Source organism: Triticum urartu, chromosome 4A (assembly GCF_056163025.1).
Source record: "Triticum urartu cultivar PI428250 chromosome 4A, HENAU_Tu73, whole genome shotgun sequence".
Taxonomy (NCBI): domain Eukaryota; kingdom Viridiplantae; phylum Streptophyta; class Magnoliopsida; order Poales; family Poaceae; genus Triticum; species Triticum urartu.
Window position 1 is genome coordinate 57,831,658 of NC_141876.1, and position 18,823 is coordinate 57,850,480.

The window sequence follows — 18,823 nt, forward strand, 5'->3', positions numbered from 1 at the left end:
TTATTCGACTCAAGGACAAGCTTGTAGCCATCTCTACACAGAAGAGATCCGCTAACAAGATTTTTATTGACGGAGGGGACATAATGCACGTTCTTCAGCCGCACGATCTTCCCCGAAGTAAACTTCAGATCGACCGTGCCAACACCACGAACAGAAGCACTTGAACCGTTGCCCATCAGCATGGTTGAAGTCCCTGCGGTCTGATAAGACAAAAACATGGAAATATCACCGCATACATGCACATTAGCACCCGTGTCAATCAACCAGTCAGGAGAATGACATACTGAAAGAATAGTGGGAAATATACCATACCCAGCATCCTTCATGTCAGTGTCTCCAATGACAACATTAGGGTCTTGTCGCCTTTCCCAGGATGACGCTTTTCATAGCGATTAGGGCAACTAGGAGCCCAATGATCAGGATCCCCACACACATGACAAGCACCTTTCTTCTTGCCATTCTTCTTCTTGAAGTTTGTGTGTTACACAGCCTTGTTCTTCCCATCAAACTTTGCTTTTCCATCAAAATTGCCCTTGTTCTTGAACTTGTGGGGCTGGAAGTTCTGCTTCTGTACCACATTGGCACTAGATCCTCCCTCAATACCTCGAGCACGTGTGTCCTTTGCTCTCGCCTTTTCTTCCACATCAAGAGTGCCAATGAGATCCGGGACGGAAAACTCCTGCCTCTTATGCTTCAGCAAGGTAGCAAAGTTCCTCCATGAAGGAGGAAGCTTAGTGATGATACCTCCGGCAACAAACTTGTCCGGTATCATACAACTGAAGTGCTCAAGTTCTCTAGCAAATGACTGTATCTCATGAGCTTGCTCAACCACGGAGCGCTCTTCAGTCATCCTGTAATCATAGAATTGCTCCATGATGTACAGCTCAGTGCCAGCATCTGAGACCCCAAACTTGGCCTCGAGTGCATCCCACATATCTTTTCCATTATCAATTGACGCATAAGCATCAACTATGTTCTCACCAAGAACACTCAAGAGATGTAACACCCCGAGACCGATGTGTCAGGTGTCCTCCAGTTATTCGCTGTTGTTGCCTTGTCATTGCTTGCGTGTCATGCATTTCATATCATGTCATCATGTGCATTTCATTTGCATACATGTTCGTCTCATGCATCCGAGCATTTTCCCCGTTGTCCGTTTTGCATTCCGGCGCTCCTATCTCCTCCCGTGGTCATTTCTACCTTCTTTTCATGTGTGGGGATTAAACACTTCTGGATTGGACCGAGACTTGCCAAGCGGCCTTGGTTTACTACCGGTAGACCGCCTGTCAAGTTTCGTACCATTTGGACTTCGCTTGATACTCCAACGGTTAACCGAGGGACCGAAAAGGCCTGGTGCGTGTTGCAGCCCAACACCCTTCCAATTTGGCCCAAAACCCACCTAAACCTCCTCCATCATCTCGGTCGTTCGATCACGATCGCGTGGCCGAAAACCGCACCTCATTTGGACTCTCCTAGCTCCCTCTACCTATAAATATGTGCAACCCTTCCAAACTCGCGGACGAAACCCTAAAAATTCCTTCCCTCGCGCCGCCGGACGCGTCCTCACCGCGCCGGACAATGTCCGCCCTGCCGGCCACGTCCTCCCGCCCAATGGCGCTGTGCCACGTCACCCACCGCCGCCTCCCGCGCCAATCGGCGAGCGCCACCTCAACCGGCAGCCTCCCTCTCCACCGCGCGGCCCGCGGGGCCCGGTCACCGCCGCCGCCGCCCGCAGGCGTGTGCCCACACCCGCCGCCTCGCCTCTCGCCGGTGCGCACCTCCGCCGCCGTGCCATTGCAGCTCCGCCCCGGTGCCGCTCTTCGCCACCGGCCGCTGCCGCCCGGTCGCCGCCACCTCGCCTCCGTGGGCGACGACCTCCGCCGGCGCCTCTGCTCGCCGGAGCGCGCGCCACCGCCGCCCTTGCCGCGGATCCGGTCGGGCCGGACCAGATCCGGCCGTCCTCGAGCTCCCCGGCCATCCTCCAGCGCCGTCCCGCCGCCACATCGCCGGAGAAGCCACCGGCATCGTCGTTGACCTCGGAACCCTAGATCTAGATCTGGAGGTGGTAATTTCTTCTAAGTCCCCGATTTCCAGATTCAAATGCTCATGTTCATCATGTCGTAACTTTGCATCCGTAGCTCCGTTTCGTACGTGTAGCATATAAAAATGTTCGTCTCAGAGAGTACATCATTTCATCTCATTGCATCATTTTCATTTGAGCTCATCTTGATGCCCGAAATGCTGTTGGAAGAGAGCTATTTGAGTTAATTGTCAGATCTGCTGCACCAAATAGCTATTTGTCATTTTTCCATGTTTATTGTGTGCATAATATGCTTCTGAGCTCTACATGTGTTTTGTTATGTGCTTTTCCATCTTTCCAGAGGTGCAATCCATGTATTTTTTTGATGTGTGTGGTGACTAGCACAATATTGTAAAGTGGTGCATTCGTTAATGCTGATTTCAAGGACTTAGCAATTCCACTAAGTCCTTGATCTGTTCTTATCAATATGCCATATGTTCATGTTGTTTTCCTAGTGATCCGTGCCTTTTTCGAGGATGATCAGTAAGGATGTTTTGTTAATCTTGTAGTGCTATATCCATCCATGTCCTTGTTTGCAATTATGGAGCACCCTAGCTTGAGTTAATCGAGCTCTACTTTTGCTATTTCGTGAATCTGGGCAGATTGTCTACTTGTTAGCGATTTTGCCGAGGATGTTGTAGTTGATCCGTGCATGCTATGCTATTGTTCTTGCCATGTATAGCTTATACAATGCGTATTCTTGATGGGTGTATGCTTAGATTGTCATGCCATACTCTGTAGTGACTGCATCGAGCTCGTGAACATGCCTACTTGCTATCTATTTTGCATGCTCCAGTTTTCACTAAGTCTGTGATCTGATTATGTTTTTGCCATGTTCACATGCTTAAAATTGTATTTTCTGATCCCTTTTGGCTCAAGGTCACTAAGGGACTTTTGTTAAGCTCTTTGAGTAGCTTCATGCCATGCCTTGATTTGCCATGTTAAGTTTCTGTAGCTTATAGTTTTCATGCTCCAAAATGTGCTACCTGATCTGAAATTTCAGGCTTGTGTTAATTTCACTAAGTCTGAAACCTGTTATCATTTGCACTTTTGCCATGCTTGTTTAAACCTGTTAATGGATGAATTGGCCGTAGCTCAGTGTTCATCTTTTGTCAACCATCATGAATGGATCCCTGCCATGTATTTTGTTGCCATGTTTGAGTGCCGTAGCATGTTTAACTTGTTGCATTTAGATGGCTACTTGCTGTTTATCGCAGACCGGTGCCATATTTGTTTTGCTCGCCATTTCCAAACCGTGCCTCCGATTCCGGTTATCTTTATATCCATTTCAACCGAAATCACCTCACCTTCCCAGTGGAACTCTTGGATTTACAAGTTGAGGCCAGGTTCAATCATTCCTTGTCAAATCATGCATATGCATCGCATACCGCATCCCGCATATCATACCATGTTCATGTGTGGTTTGTTTACTATGTTGTGTGCTTCTCTTCGGTGTTTGCTTCTTCGGGTTGGTTCCGGTTACGTCGCATTTGTGAGGACCCGTTCATCTACGTCCGTTTGTCTTCTTCATGGACTCGTTCTTCTTCCTTGCGGGATTTCAGGCAAGATGACCATACCCTCGAAATCACTTCTATCTTTGCTTGCTAGTTGCTCGCTCTTTTTCTATGCCTATGCTGCGATACCTACCACTTGCTTATCATGCCTCCCATATTGTTGAACCAAGCCTCTAACCCACCTTGTCCTAGCAAACCATTGTTTGGCTATGTTACCGCTTTGCTCAGCCCCTCTTATAGCATTGTTAGTTGCAGGTGAAGATTGAAGTTTGTTCCTTGTTGGAACATGGAGATGTTGTTCCTTGTTGGAACATGTTTACTTGTTGGGATATCACAATATATCTTATTTAATTAATGCATCAATATACTTGGTAAAGGGTGGAAGGCTCGACCTTATGCCTGGTGTTTTGTTCCACTCTTGCCGCCCTAGTTTCTGTCATATCGGTGTTATGTTCCCGGATTTTGCGTTCCTTACGCGATTGGGTTATAATGGGAACCCCTTGACAGTCGCCTTGAATAAAACTCCTCCAGCAAGGCCCAACCTTGGTTTTACCATTTGCCACCTAGCCTTTTTCCCTTGGGAGTCGCGCATCCCGAGGGTCATCTTTATTTTAAACCCCCGGGCCAGTGCTTGTCTAAGTGTTGGTCCAACCCAGAGCACTGTGCGGGGCCGTCCCTTGGCAACTTGGGTTACGTTGGCTCCCGTACGCTTAGCTTATCCGGTGTGCCCTGAGAACGAGATATGTGCAGCTCCTATCGGGATTTGTCGGCACAGCGGGTGGTCTTGCTGGACTTGTTTTACCATTGTCGAGGATGTCTTGTAACCAGGATTCCGAGCCTGATCGGGTCTTCCCGCTAGAAGGAATATCCTTCGTTGACCGTGAGAGCTTGTGATGGGCTAAGTTGGGACACCCCTGCAGGGATTTGAACTTTCAAAATTCATGCCCGCGGTTATGGGCAGATGGGAATTTGTTAACGTCCGTTTGTAGAAAACCTGAAGTTGACCTTAATTAAAATGCATCAACCGCGTGTGTAACTGTGATGGTCTCTTTCCGGCGGAGTCCGGGAAGTGAACACGGTGTTGGAGTTATGCTTAACGTAGGTTATTCTAGGATCACTTCTTGATCATACTTTTATCGACCGTGCTTTGCCTTCTCTTCTCGCTCTCATTTGCGTATGTTAGCCACCATATATGCTAGTCGCTTACTGCAGCTCCACCTCATACCTTTACCTTACCCATAAGCTTAAATAGTCTTGATCGCGAGGGTGTGAGATTGCTGAGTCCCCGTGGCTCACAGATACTTCCAAAACCAGCTTGCAGGTGCCGTTGAACCGTGCAGATGATGCAACCAAGCTCAAGGAGGAGCTCGATGAAGATCTTGTCCTTTGTGTTGTTTCGTTCTAGTTGATCAGTAGTGGAGCCCAGTTGGGGTCGATCGGGGACCTTGTCGCATTTGGGGTTCTTCTTTTATTTTGGTTCCATAGTCGTACCTTGAATGTATATGTTTGATGTAATGCTTTATTCATGTAATTGTGTGAAGTGGCGATTGTAAGCCAACTATGTATCTCTTTCCCTTATGTATTACATGGGTTGTGTGAAGATTACCTCACTTGCGACATTGCTTTCAATGCGGTTATGCCTCTAAGTCGTGCTTCGACACGTGGGAGATATAGCCGCATCGAGGGCGTTACAAGTTGGTATCAGAGCCTTCCCCGACCTTAGGAGCCCCCACTGCTTGATCGAATTAGCTGACGAGTTGAGTCTAGAAAAATGTTTTGAGTCATTTAGGATTATATATATCGGAGAGTTTAGGAATTCTTTTTACTCACCAGTCCCTTCATCGCTCTGGTAAGGCATCCTGACGTAGAGTTTTGACTCTTCTCTTCTCAAATTTCACTAAAAAAAATTTAGGATCACGCAGGTATCTTGGAATCGTTTCGATCGATTTGTGACGAGAACATTGTTCTTGGTGCCTCCTGTCATTTAGGGGTTGTGGCAGTGTCCCGGGGAGTTGAGCTCCGAGGTGTTGTCGTCACAATTTTATCGTTGCAGTTCTGGAATACCTGAGATTAGTTTCGCCGACATCGAAAATCTCTTTTATGCAGTTGTTGGTGAGATAACCTCGACGCCACCCAGTACTGGGGCGGGAGTTCGGGAGTATTGCCATAACTTGTATAACGGATGCTTTTCGAAGGTTGAGGTAGATGATTTCCGAAGGTTTCTTGGTTATGTGTTGAAGGATGGATACAGCTAGATGTAGGATTTGTTAGTTTGGGTGAGATATTATGCTTCCCCTGTATCCCCAACACTTGATTGCATAACCGGAAAAAATTCGGGAGTTTATAAGTGGGAATTCAAGTAGCTCTTAGGATATCTTTCTGACAGATGTATGATATGAAATTGGGGTTCGACGTCTAGTGGTCCGCCTATCCACGATCGGTTTTACAGTGGTCTCGTTGTGTCTTAAAGAGTCCTTGGCTATGCCGACTCGGGGACGCTTCGTATGTCATGTGCACTGCCTTGTACATGATGGTGCTGTACGATCGAGCCCGTGTAGGCCCCACCACAAAAACTTCGGATGAAATCTCTATCATATGTTTGTTCCGGCTTATTCTGTAAGCCAATCCTTTGTTTTGTTTTGAGTTGTGGTATTCGAGTTGCTTCGAAGTCAAGTGTGATTCCATACTTTTCCTAAACGGTGTTCTCATATTCCTATGTGGATACTAATCCTTCTCGATAATCGAGTTTGTCATATCACTCCTTTCAACCGGCATGGTTCTCTTCAAGTGAATCCGTTCGTTTTCAACATCCGCAAGATCAATTATCAGTTCTTTTCAACGGTGTTAATCTCATCTGCCCCAAGCTTGCCTTTGTTTTCCTGCCCACCCACCCCTTTTTTTCTCGAAGGACTAAGATTTCTTTATTAAGTATCCTTTTATTATTGTGAAGTCTCTCCATTCCTTTCTCCGTCAATGTTCTTACCCGGTGTTTTCCATGAAGATGTTCTACTAGCTCATCTTTCATCATTCTTTTTCTTCTCCGGTGGATTTCGATTCAAGCCTTGTTGATAATATCCTTTTCCTCGTTTCAAATACCTTCTCATGCCAGTACACCTCTTAATCATCCACTTCTCCCTATTCAATTGTTCCGGAGTGTTCAAGATATCTCGAAGATTCATGGTTCCACTCTATATTCATTCAAGATCTTTCGAGGATGTTACCTCATTCAAGCCATTTATTTCAACCGGCGCAATCTATCTTTTAAATCATTCAACGGTGTTCCTTTTGAGTGGGCCCTAACCCACAGGTCTTTTCCCAGGATCTTACCTGACTCTTCTTATTTTCCCGGAGCTATCCCCAAATTTCCTTTTCGAAGTTTGGCGTAAGAATGATTTATCATCAGTCAAATGTCTTTCTCCAAGATTTTTCAAATTCTTTTCATAGTTGGCTCAACCTCTTCGCTTTTGATTCTTCCGGAGTATCTCAACAATATATGGTGGTGTTTCTCATCGTCATTCTCAGAATTTGAAGACCGAAGAAGAGTTTTACCTCCATATCTTATCCGTTCTCTCAGAGATTCATGGTTCTAGTTCGAGGCCATCCTCTCATAATTGTTTTCGATCATCAAATTCTTTTCACCCATCCGGTGTAATTCAGGAGTCTTTTAAATTTGATTCTCTGGAGGCCATCATCTCATAATTATTCATTCTCAGCTTTCAACTCTTTTTCTCTAAATCTTACCGGTGCATCATTCAAATATTCTCCTATCAGTTCGAGATCTATTCATTCTCTTGTATCTAAATTCCTTAAAGTATCTTCTTTCGTTTTCCAATTCTTCCCGGTGAATTTGTGCTCTTGCTACTTTCATGTTCAATTCTTACGGTGGTTCTTCCAAGTTTCTTCTTCCTTCGTTTATCATATAAATGCATTTGTGTTTTCCTAATTCTACCGGTGGATTTTTGAAGACCTTCTCAAGCTTAAGTTATGCCTCTCCTTAATCTTGTCCACGAGAATAAATAGTATGCCAAATCTGTTGTTTGTCATCAATTTAAATTGGTGAAGGATACGCATAACGAAATCCTTATTCTTGTTCATCCAAGTGATTAATTCCCTATTCCGGAGGTGCATCAAATTCTCGATTCAAGTTGTCCATCTTTCTTTCCGGAGCTCAAAGTTATTTCAATTATATCATTCCAAAAATCTATCTAATCATTGCAAGGATTCACCTTGTGTTTTCAACTTGTCCTTCATCCCGTTTTGATCATCCTTTTGTTACCGGAGTTCTGCACGAAGGTTCTACATGCTGGTTCATCAAGGATTTAATTCCTTCTCGAAGTGTTCATCAAGTTTCTTTTCAGAGGTGCTCAAGCATTCTTCATCTTGCAATCCGGAGTGAATTTTTTTTTCTACCGCTCCATTGGAGGTGGTATTATGTCATTCTTGATAATTTGAGTTCATGTTTCATGATTCACATGTTGTCAAGAATGAGGTATTTAAACCCATCACTTTCTTCATTGGAGTTATCTTGTGTCATGTTGCACCTAAAGTCTTCCCGAAGGATTGTTGCTATTTATGTTGCTCATGATGACCCAAGTTCTTCATTTATCCTCCCGGTGAAAAAGTTTCTCGTTTCCTTGTTCTTATCATTCCAATCTATAGTTTCCGTCAGTGACAGAATTTCTACTCAGTTTTAAGATGTTTTCCATAAGCCCACTTAAAGCTTATCATTTCGTTGTTGGTTTTCCAATAACTCTGTTCGACCTTTCGCTTAAGGATGCCTTTTCAACTCTTTTGTGTCAGAAGTTGGCATTTTCTTCTCCATTCTCCTAGCTCAATTATCTATCTTCTATTCTTTTGTTCCGGAGGCATTGTCATGTTGCTTTCTTCAACCATCATCTCATTTTGTCAAAGATCATGTTCTTTTCATGCCTATCCATTTAACCGGAGTGTTGTGCCCTTTTGCTCAAGTTCTTTTCGCCTTGTCAAGCCTTGCATCTCTTTTCAATTGGAGTGCTACCCGAATTTGTTCCTTCTTGTCCCTCTTTTCTAACGGAGTGTTTTCAACTTCGTTCATCTCCGTTGTATTCTTTTCTCGAAATGGCTTAACCTTTTCAAGGTTCTTTGGTTTCACTCGTTTGTCAAAGATGCAACTTAGTTTTACCTCTTCTTTTTCTCTTCCGTTTTCCCTCCGGTGCCATTCTAGATCTCGGGACGAGATCCTCTTGTAGTGGTGGAGTGTTGTAACGCCCCGAGACCGACGTGCCAGGTGTCCTCCAGTTATTCGCTGTTGTTGCCTTGTCATTGCTTGTGTGTCATGCATTGCATATCATGTCATCATGTGCATTTCATTTGCATACATGTTCGTCTCATGCATCCGAGCATTTTCCCCGTTGTCCGTTTTGCATTCCGGCGCTCCTATCTCCTCCCGTGGTCATTTCTACCTTCTTTTCATGTGTGGGGATTAAACACATCCGGATTGGACCAAGACTTTCCAAGCGGCCTTGGTTTACTACCGGTAGACCGCCTGTCAAGTTTCGTACCATTTGGACTTCGTTTGATACTCCAACGGTTAACCGAGGGATCGAAAAGGCCTAGTGCGTGTTGCAGCCCAACACCCTTCCAATTTGGCCCAAAACCCACCTAAACCTCCTCCATCATCTCGGTCGTTCAATCACGATCGCGTGGCCGAAAACCGCACCTCATTTGGACTCTCCTAGCTCCCTCTACCTATAAATATGTGCAACCCTTCCAAATTCGCGGACGAAACCCTAAAAATTCCTTCCCTCACGCCGCCGGACGCGTCCTCACCGCCCCGGACAATGTCCGCCCCGCCGGCCACGTCCTCCCGCCCAATGGCGCTGTGCCACATCACCCACCGCCGCCTCCCGCGCCAATCGGCGAGCGCCACCTCAACCGGTCGCCTTCCTCTCCACCGCGCGGCCCGCGGGGCCCAGATCCGGCCCGCGCGGGCCCGGTCGCCGCCGCCGCCCGCAGGCGTGTGCCCGCACCCGCCGCCTCGCCTCTCGCCGGCGCGCACCTCCGCCACCACGCCATTGCAGCTCCGCCCCGGCGCCGCTCTTCGCCACCGGCCGCTGGCGCCCGGTCGGTGCCACCTCGCCGCCGCGGGCGACGACCTCCGCCGGCGCCTCTGCTCGCCGGAGCGCGCGCCACCGCCGCTGTTGCCGCGGATCCGGTCGGGCCGGACCGGATCCGGCCGTCCTCGTGCTCCCCGGCCATCCTCCAGCGCCGTCCCGCCGCCACATCTTCGGAGAAGCCACCGGCATCGTCGTTGACCTCGGAACCCTAGATCTAGATCTGGAGGTGGTAATTTCTTCTAAGTCCCCGATTTCCAGATTCAAATGCTCATGTTCATCATGTCGTAACTTTGCATCCATAGCTCCGTTTTGGACGTGTAGCATATCAAAATGTTCGCCCCAGAGAGTACATAATTTCATCTCATTGCATCATTTTCATTTGAGTTCATCTTGATGCCCTAAATGCTGTTGGAAGAGAGCTATTTGAGTTAATTGTCAGATCTGCTGCACCAAATAGCTATTTGTCATTTTTGCCATGTTTATTGTGTGCATAATTTGCTTCTGATCTCTACATGTGTTTTGTTATGTGCTTTGCCATCTTTCCATAGGTGCAATACATGTTTTTTTGTGATGTGTGTGGTGACTAGCACAAGCTTGCAAAGTGGTGCATTCGTTAATGCTGATTTCAGGGACTTAGCAATTCCACTAAGTCCTTGATCTGTTCTTATCAATATGCCATATGTTCATGTTGTTTTCCTAGTGATCCGTGCCTCTTTCGAGGATGATCAGTAAGGATGTTTTGTTAATCTTGTAGTGCTCTATCCATCCATGTCCTTGTTTGCAATTATGGAGCACCCTAGCTTGAGCCAATCGAGCTCTACTTTTGCTATTTCATGAATCTGGGAAGATTGTCTACTTGTTAGCGATTTTGCCGAGGATGTTGTAGTTGATCCGTGCATGCTATGCTATTGTTCTTGCCATGTATAGCTTATACAATGTGTATTCTTGATGGGTGTATGCTTAGATTGGCATGCCATGCTCTGTAGTGAGTGCATCGAGCTCGTGAACATGCCTACTTGCTATCTGTTTTGCATGCTCCAGTTTTCACTAAGTCTGTGATCTGATTATGTTTTTGCCATGTTCACATGCTTAAAATTGTATTTTCTGATCCCTTTTGGCTCAAGGTCACTAAGGGACTTTTGTTAAGCTCTTTGAGTAGCTTCATGACATGCCTTGATTTGCCATGTTAAGTTTCTGTAGCTTATAGTTTTCATGCTCCAAAATGTGCTACCTGATCTGAAATTCCAGGCTTGTGTTAATTTCACTAAGTCTGAAACCTGTTATCATTTGCACTTTTGCCATGCTTGTTTAAACCTGTTAATAGATGAATTGGCCGTAGCTCAGTGTTCATCTTTTGTAAAGCATCATGAATGGATCCCTGCCATGTATTTTTTTGCCATGTTTGAGTGCCATAGCATGTTTAACTTGTTGCATTTAGATGGCTACTTGCTGTTTATCGCAGACCGGTGCCATATTTGTTTTGCTCGCCATTTCCAAACCGTGCCTCCGATTCCGGTGATCTTTATATCGATTTCAACCGAAATCACCTCACCTTTCCAGTGGAACTCTTGGATTTCCAAGTTGAGGCCAGGTTCAATCATTCCTTGTCAAATCATGCATATGCATCGCATACCGCATCCCGCATATCATACCATGTTCATGTGTGGTTTGTTTACTATGTTGTGTGCTTCTTTCCGGTGTTTGCTTCTTCGGGTTGGTTCCGGTAACGTCGCGTTTGTGAGGACCCGTTCTTCTACGTCCGTTTGTCTTCTTCATGGACTCGTTCTTCTTCCTTGCGGGATTTCAGGCAAGATGACCATACCCTCGAAATCACTTCTATCTTTGCTTGCTAGTTGCTCGCTCTTTTGCTATGCCTATGCTGCGATACCTACCACTTGCTTATCATGCCTCCCATATTGTTGAACCAAGCCTCTAACACACCTTGTCCTAGCAAACCGTTGTTTGGCTATGTTACCGCTTTGCTCAGCCCCTCTTATAGCGTTGTTAGTTGCAGGTGAAGATTGAAGTTTGTTCCTTGTTGGAACATGGAGATGTTGTTCCTTGTTGGAACATGTTATTTGTTGGGATATCATAATATATCTTATTTAATTAATGCATCTATATACTTGGTAAAGGGTGGAAGGCTCGGCCTTATGCCCGGTGTTTTGTTCCACTCTTGCCGCCCTAGTTTCCGTCATATCGGTGTTATGTTCCCGGATTTTGCGTTCCTTACGCGGTTGGGTTATAATGGGAACCCCTTGACAGTTCGCCTTGAATAAAACTCCTCCAACAAGGCCCAACCTTGGTTTTACCATTTGCCACCTGGCCTTTTTCCCTTGGGAGTCGCGCATCCCGAGGGTCATCTTTATTTTAAACCCCCGGGCCAGTGCTTGTCTAAGTGTTGGTCCAACCCAGAGCACCGTGCTGGGCCGTCCCTTGGCAACTTGGGTTACGTTGGCTCCCGTACGCTTAGCTTATCCGGTGTGCCCTGAGAATGAGATATGTGCAGCTCCTATCGGGATTTGTCGACACAGCGGGTGGTCTTGCTGGACTTGTTTTACCATTGTCAAGGATGTCTTGTAACCGGGATTGCGAGTCTGATCGGGTCTTCCCACTAGAAGGAATATCCTTCGTTGACCGTGAGAGCTTGTGCTGGGCTAAGTTGGGACACCCCTGCAGGGATTTGAACTTTCGAAAGCCGTGCCCGCGGTTATGGGCAGATGGGAATTTGTTAACGTCCGGTTGTAGAAAACCTGAAGTTGACCTTAATTAAAATGCATCAACCGCATGTGTAACCGTGATGGTCTCTTTCCGGCGGAGTCCGGGAAGTGAACACGGTGTTGGAGTTATGCTTGACGTAGGTTATTCTAGGATCACTTTTTGATCATACTTTTATTGACCGTGCTTTTCCTTCTCTTCTCGCTCTCATTTGCGTATGTTAGCCACCATATATGCTAGTCGCTTGCTGCAGCTCCACCTCATACCTTTACCTTACCCATAAGCTTAAATAGTCTTGATCGCGAGGGTGTGAGATTGCTGAGTCCCCGTGGCTCACAGATACTTCCAAAACCAGCTTGCAGGTGCCGTTGAACCGTGCAGATGACGCAACCAAGCTCAAGGAGGAGCTCGATGAAGATCTTGTCCTTTGTGTTGTTTTGTTCTAGTTGATCAGTAGTGGAGCCCAGTTGGGGTCGATCGGGGACCTTGTCACATTTGGGGTTCTTCTTTTATTTTGGTTCCGTAGTCGGACCTTGATTGTATCTGTTTGATGTAATGCTTTATTCATGTAATTGTGTGAAGTGGCAATTGTGTGAAGTGGCAATTGTAATTGTGCGACTTGCGACCTTGTCACATACCTTTACCTTTTATTAATGTTTTATCTCTTTCCCTTATGTATTACATGGGTTGTGTGAAGATTACCTCACTTGCGACATTGCTTTCAATGCGGTTATGCCTCTAAGTCATGATTCGACACATGGGAGATATAGCCGCATCGAGAGCGTTACAAGAGAGCAGCCTTAAACAGAGTATCCATTTTCTGAAAAGCTTGTGCATGTTGAGCATCAAGCTCTCCTTCAGGTTTGCCGAGAGTGGCGTCATAGCAACTCATGGTTTGAAACCATAAGACTGCTCTCACGCGCCACCTCTTATAGTGGATACCCTCAAACATAGGAGGTCTCATGGAAGCAACAAAACCACTTGGGGTAAATTGCCTATAATAAGGTTTTTGGATTGTTGGAAATATGAGCAATTTCTCAAATTATTTTATTAACAGAAATACTAGATAAAGCATGACTAATATAGTAGAGATAAAACAAGTCATGCGTTCTGACAGAGAGAAGGTAAATAGCTTCTGCATATATGAACCGTAGCCTATCATATCTAAAGCAGACAGTATAGCAAGTAGCATATATAAAGTAGAACCTATCATGTGTAGGACAAGGACTAGAACAAGGAACTGCGGTAGAACCTTTAACAGGAAAGACAAGAACACGTACGGGACAGCAGCAGCAGAAGCGCTGGACTTGGGGTCGGTGTCCTCGCCTGCCATGTCGTTGAGGAGGTCGTGGACGTCGGGGAAGAAGTCGTCGGCGACCGGATCGTCCGTGATGAAGCAGCCAGTAGTCGCGCTGAGAGCTCCCCAAAAACCTTATCACCCTTCTCCTGTACAAGACTCAAAAGGTGCGGTTTCGGAGGCCTACTGTCCCGACCTGCGGTGCACGCCACAAGACGGGATGGGGAAGAACGTAGCAGCAGCGCAGTGGTCAGAACTTTGTGGCGAGAGGAAGAGGAGCTTCTGTTGTGTCTCTCTGGAGAGGAGCGGCCTCTCTTATATAGGCAAAGGGAGGACGCGAAGAGGCTGCGGCAGGAGGTGAAGCAACGAAGGGAGACGAAGCGAACAGGCAGCGGCCGAAGAGGCGCGCCGTTCGAATTCAGTGTCCACTACAGAAAACGTTTCAACTCCCACGTGACCTTTCGTATACCCGTTGTGCGTGGCAAAAATTTAGATATCGGCTCGGCTCATTCCCACAACCCGCGGCGCGTCGTGACGAGGCGAGGCGTGGCGTGGCGAGGCGGGCGGCGGAGGAGGAGCGCGCGTGGATATCCCTCTTGTTCTCATGCTCGTACAAGTGGGGAAAGAACCTCCCTTATAAGGAGGTCCAACTCCCACTAAACTAGTAATGTGGGACTAAACTTTAGTAGTATCCCTTGCCTTGCACAAATGGGCTAAGTGGGCCTCTAGGATTTATTAGGAATTTGTGAAATAGTTATTGGGCTGCCCAAAATAGACTAAATTCCAGCAATACGTTCATAATTTTCTTATAGTGAGTGGCGAGAGTGACAAAAAATTATAACCGAATAAGGGGGTTGTTGCGTATGGGAGTAAAGAGGACTTTTTACTTAATAATATGGTTGATTTTAGTTGCAGAAGCTTGCTTATGCCTCTCTCTCATATAAAATTGCAATAATGATTACCGGTCTAGTTATCAATTGCTAGGGACAAATATTTCTCTTTGTGTTCAAAAGCTCTCTACTAAAACTAACTTAATTGATTATTTATCTAAACAGCCCCTAACTTTTATTTATCGTGTTCTTTATTATCTTCAAGCCTATCCCTTTACATGTACAAAGTACTTCTAGTTTTATACTTGTTCTAGATAAAGCGAATGTTAAGTGTGCGTAGAGTTGTAACGGTGGTCGATAGAACTTGAAGAGAATATTAATTCTACCTTTAGCTCCTCGTTGGGTTTGACACTCTTATTTATCGAAAAAGCTACAATTGATCGCTATACTTGTGGGTTATCACCAGTTGCCTCGTCCGTTGGGCCGTCCGCGGCGCTGGCCTCCGTCTGCTACAATGGTGGCGATCTCTTGCTTCTAATCGGACGAGACGATGTACCAGACAACTTTGGAGCTCAAGGGGACCATGGTGGGTATGGTGCCGAGAGCAGAAAGTGAGCAGAGGATGTCGGATGCGGCTACGAGCCGAGCCTAGAGTTTAAATAGCGGGCGGATGGCAGGGCAACCGACGAGGTGGTTAATGGTGGGCGACAGACTAACGGACCGATGGTGCCAGAACAGGCTTCTCAGCATCCGCACATGTTTTATGTACGTAGGCAAATGGACGGGTTGTTGTTTGAACGCGAAGCAACCGCATGCACCGGAAGCGGTGGCAACGGCGCTCTCGGTCGGCACACTGCTTCAATGCTGGAGCGACGTGAGAATCCATCACCGCATGCGCATGCTGTAGAATCTATCACCGCCTTCTTCCATAGTCCAATCTTCAATAGCAATCAATGCACTGATCTTGCCAAACCTTTCTGCCCTCAACATCACCCCGACGCAGGACATCGTCGGCCTCCTGTGCACGCCCGTCAAACAGTAACCAGCACAAAGACCCCGCCGCACCTTGTCGCCAAGACACACCGTCGTCGATACTGTAGATGGCACGCCGCTCCACCCTGGTCGCAGCACGCAAAGCATACGTAGACCTGTGCCCAGCCACCATGCCAAACACTTGTCCCTCTAGCTGATGTACAAACCCAAAGATGATGCACCAATGGGGGTGACGATGCAGGGACCTCGCCATCATCCTATCCGGAAGCCCGAATCTGGGATTTCCCCCGGGCCATACAAGGAATGTGAATCACCCCACAATGCCTGTAAAGAGGTAACGATGCCCACGGGCGCCGCCGTTGATGGTTCTAGCCAAGGTTGAACCAAGCTTTCGCTGGCAAATTCGCGCCCATCCCTGGCTGGACCACCATACCAGCCTCCTCCGTCATCCAACACACTCATGGGTGACGTGTGCTATTGGGAAACCTCAAGACCGGAGCCGCACCACCGCCCGGAACCGTCGCCCCGCCTGGGTGAGCCATCGACGGTGGAGGGCCCTCACCACTGCCCCGCTAACGTTGCATGACGCACATGTTTAGGACACTCGCGTGGATCTCCACTTCAACTGCATCCCGGTGCCGCGGCGGAGGTAGACCCCGCCGCCTCCATCATCTCCCACCTGTGCTTTGCCCCACGGAGCTTCGGCGGCGGCGAGGAGAGGGGTGGTGGGCTCGAAGCCCTAGATCGGACTGGAAGGAAGGGGATTAGGAGGGAGGGGCGAGGGGAGGGGCGGCTGCGGCACCTCTGGTTTTGGATCGGGAGATCCCCCGTACATACATCTTTCAATGGGAGGAGTACCTTTTTAAATTCTCTTATTTTATATCCTAACCGTTAGAGATATATTTGAGTTACATGTATTTGGTGGTTTAGGATTTGTAATCCGTCTGCTACATTATCTCTAGGAGAGGCTTCTTGCCCTTCAAGTATGTACTCCTATATATACTCGCCCGTGAGGCTCAATACAACATCAACATATTCCGCCAATCTTCTCTCTAATCCCTAGGAGAGTCTTCTTGCCCTCCAAGTCTATATATGTTGGAACCGCCAACTCCTCACCTCACTCCTCCTAGCTCTCTCTGTCGCCGTGGCTCGAACCAACAAGGAAGAACAGGAAGGAGGAAGAAGAACAGGGACACGGCGAGGTGGTTTTTTCCGGTGCACGAACACCTTTTCTTGAGCACGAACTCAACAGACACACCGCAGCTATTACAATGGCCCTCGCGTGGCTTTATAGCCCCGAGCCGGCGCACCAGGCACGCACCCAACGCCTCCACTCGCTCCTGATCGCCCGCGCTCCGCTCACTCCGCTCGTGCCCGCGTCGCGCTCCGACGCGCGCGCCCCACGGCCAGCTCCAATGGCCACGCCCTCGATCGCCCACGCGACTCGCCCAACAGCTACACCTACACCCACGCACACGATGCACACGCGCACGGACATGCCCAGTGCTGCACCTGCACGCACACACGCGCTACTCGCCGCGGACCCGGCGCGCCCGACCCGGCCAGCCCGCGCCCATACACGCGCTGGTCGTGTCCGGTGCATCGTCGTGGCTTATTTGCCCTAACATTCGCGCCCTAAGCCGCGGCTCAGAGCAGCCCGAGGTCCTCGACGTCGGCGTCCGCCATCAGCGCACGCCCCGCGGCCGACTCCTTCCGCAGCAGGGGGCACTCCCTCTTGAAATGTCCTCTGACGCCGCACTTGTAGCACTTCCCGCGACGGTTGTCCCCTCCGCCTGATGCTGTGCTGGCCGCGCCGTCATCGTCGTCCTCTCCACGTGCACCGCCCCGGCGCCGCTCGCGCGCCCGCCACTGTGCCGCGGTGAGCATGAGCTGCTCACCGTCCGCCCACTCGCCGCCTGCCTGTCCTCGCCGACGCAGCCGCTCGTCGAACGCCTTCAGGCGCCCGAGCGCGTCCTCGAAGAGCAGCTCCGACAAGTTGCAGAACTGCTCCATCCCGGCGACCGCCGCGTACAGACGATCCGGGACGCAGTCCAGGAGCTTCCTCACCATTGCTGCGTCGTCGAGGGTCGCTCCTAGCCCGGTGTAGCACGCCGCCATGCCGCTGATCTTCCCCGCGAACGCGTCCAGCGACTCGTCGCTCGCCATGCGCAGGAGCTCGAACTCCCCGTGCAACGTGCCCAGCCGCGCCACCCGCACGCGATCAGCCCCGACAAAACGTGCCTTGAGGCTGGCCCAGACTTCCGCCGCCGTCTTCTTCGACGCCACCTGCAGGAGCAGGTTTTCCGCGAGCGCCCCGAGCAAGTACGCCCTCGCCGGCTTGTCCTTCTTGGCGATCACGGCCGCCGCCGCGTCCTCCGGCACGACCACCGCCTCCCACAGCCCGGCCGCGTCGAGGTTCGCCTCCATCTTGATCTCCCATGCCGTGTAGTTGTCGCCGGTGAGCTACGGCACCGCCTGCGGCAGCGATCCGCCCGTACCGCCGCCGTAGGGGACGATCGACATCGCCGGCGCGCCCTGACCAGAACGTGGCTCTGATACCAAATGTTGGAACCGCCAACTCCTCGCCTCACTCCTCCTAGCTCTCTTTGTCGCCGTGGCTCGAACCAACGAGGAAGAACGGGAAGGAGGAAGAAGAACAGGGACACGGCAAGGTGGTTTTTTCCGGTGCACGAACACCTTTTCTTGAGCACGAACTCAACACACACACCGCAGCTATTACAATGGCACTCGTGTGGCTTTATAGCCCCGAGCTGGCGCACCGAGCACGCACCCAACGCCTCCACTCGCTCCTGATCGTCCGCGCTCTGCTCGCTCCGCTCGTGCCCGCGTCGCGCTCCGACGTGCGCGCCCCACGGCCAGCTCCAACGGCCACGCCCTCGATCGCCCACGCGACTCGCCCAACAGCTACACCTACACCCACGCACACGACGCACACGCGCACGGACACGCCCCGTGCTGCACCTGCATGCACACACGCGCTACTCGCCGCGGACCCGGCGCGCCCGACCCGGCCAGCCCGCGCCCATACACGCGCTGGTCGTGTCCGGTGCATCGCCGCGGCTTATTTGCCCTAACAGTCTATACTCCTATATATACTCGCCCGTGAGGCTCAATACCACATCCACCATATTCTGTCAATCTTCTCCCTAATCCCTTCTAACACTAACTATCAAACTTTGCCACATGATTATTACTAGGCAAATCTCATAAGCAAGATATATAAGGGGTTACGCTTATACGAAACCACAAGCTGTTTATCTGTGGTCAATTAAGGT

At 49.0% G+C, this 18,823-nt stretch overlaps 1 protein-coding gene across 1 annotated transcript; it reads right to left on the reverse strand.

Annotated features, from left to right (window-relative positions):
- Window positions 1-17,174: 17,174 nt before the first annotated feature.
- LOC147974752 (uncharacterized) lies at window positions 17,175-17,754 on the reverse strand. The gene has a single exon (XM_087519545.1). It carries the CDS (start codon window positions 17,691-17,693, stop codon window positions 17,175-17,177), a length of 519 nt encoding a protein of 172 aa, XP_087375671.1. The 5' UTR covers window positions 17,694-17,754.
- Between the last annotated feature and the right edge of the window lie 1,069 nt (window positions 17,755-18,823).

What these genes read in the sequence shown, in the direction of transcription:
- LOC147974752 (XM_087519545.1), bottom strand. Translation starts at nt 17,693, where the DNA reads ATGGCGAGCGACGAGTCGCTGGACGCGTTCGCGGGGAAGATCAGCGGC.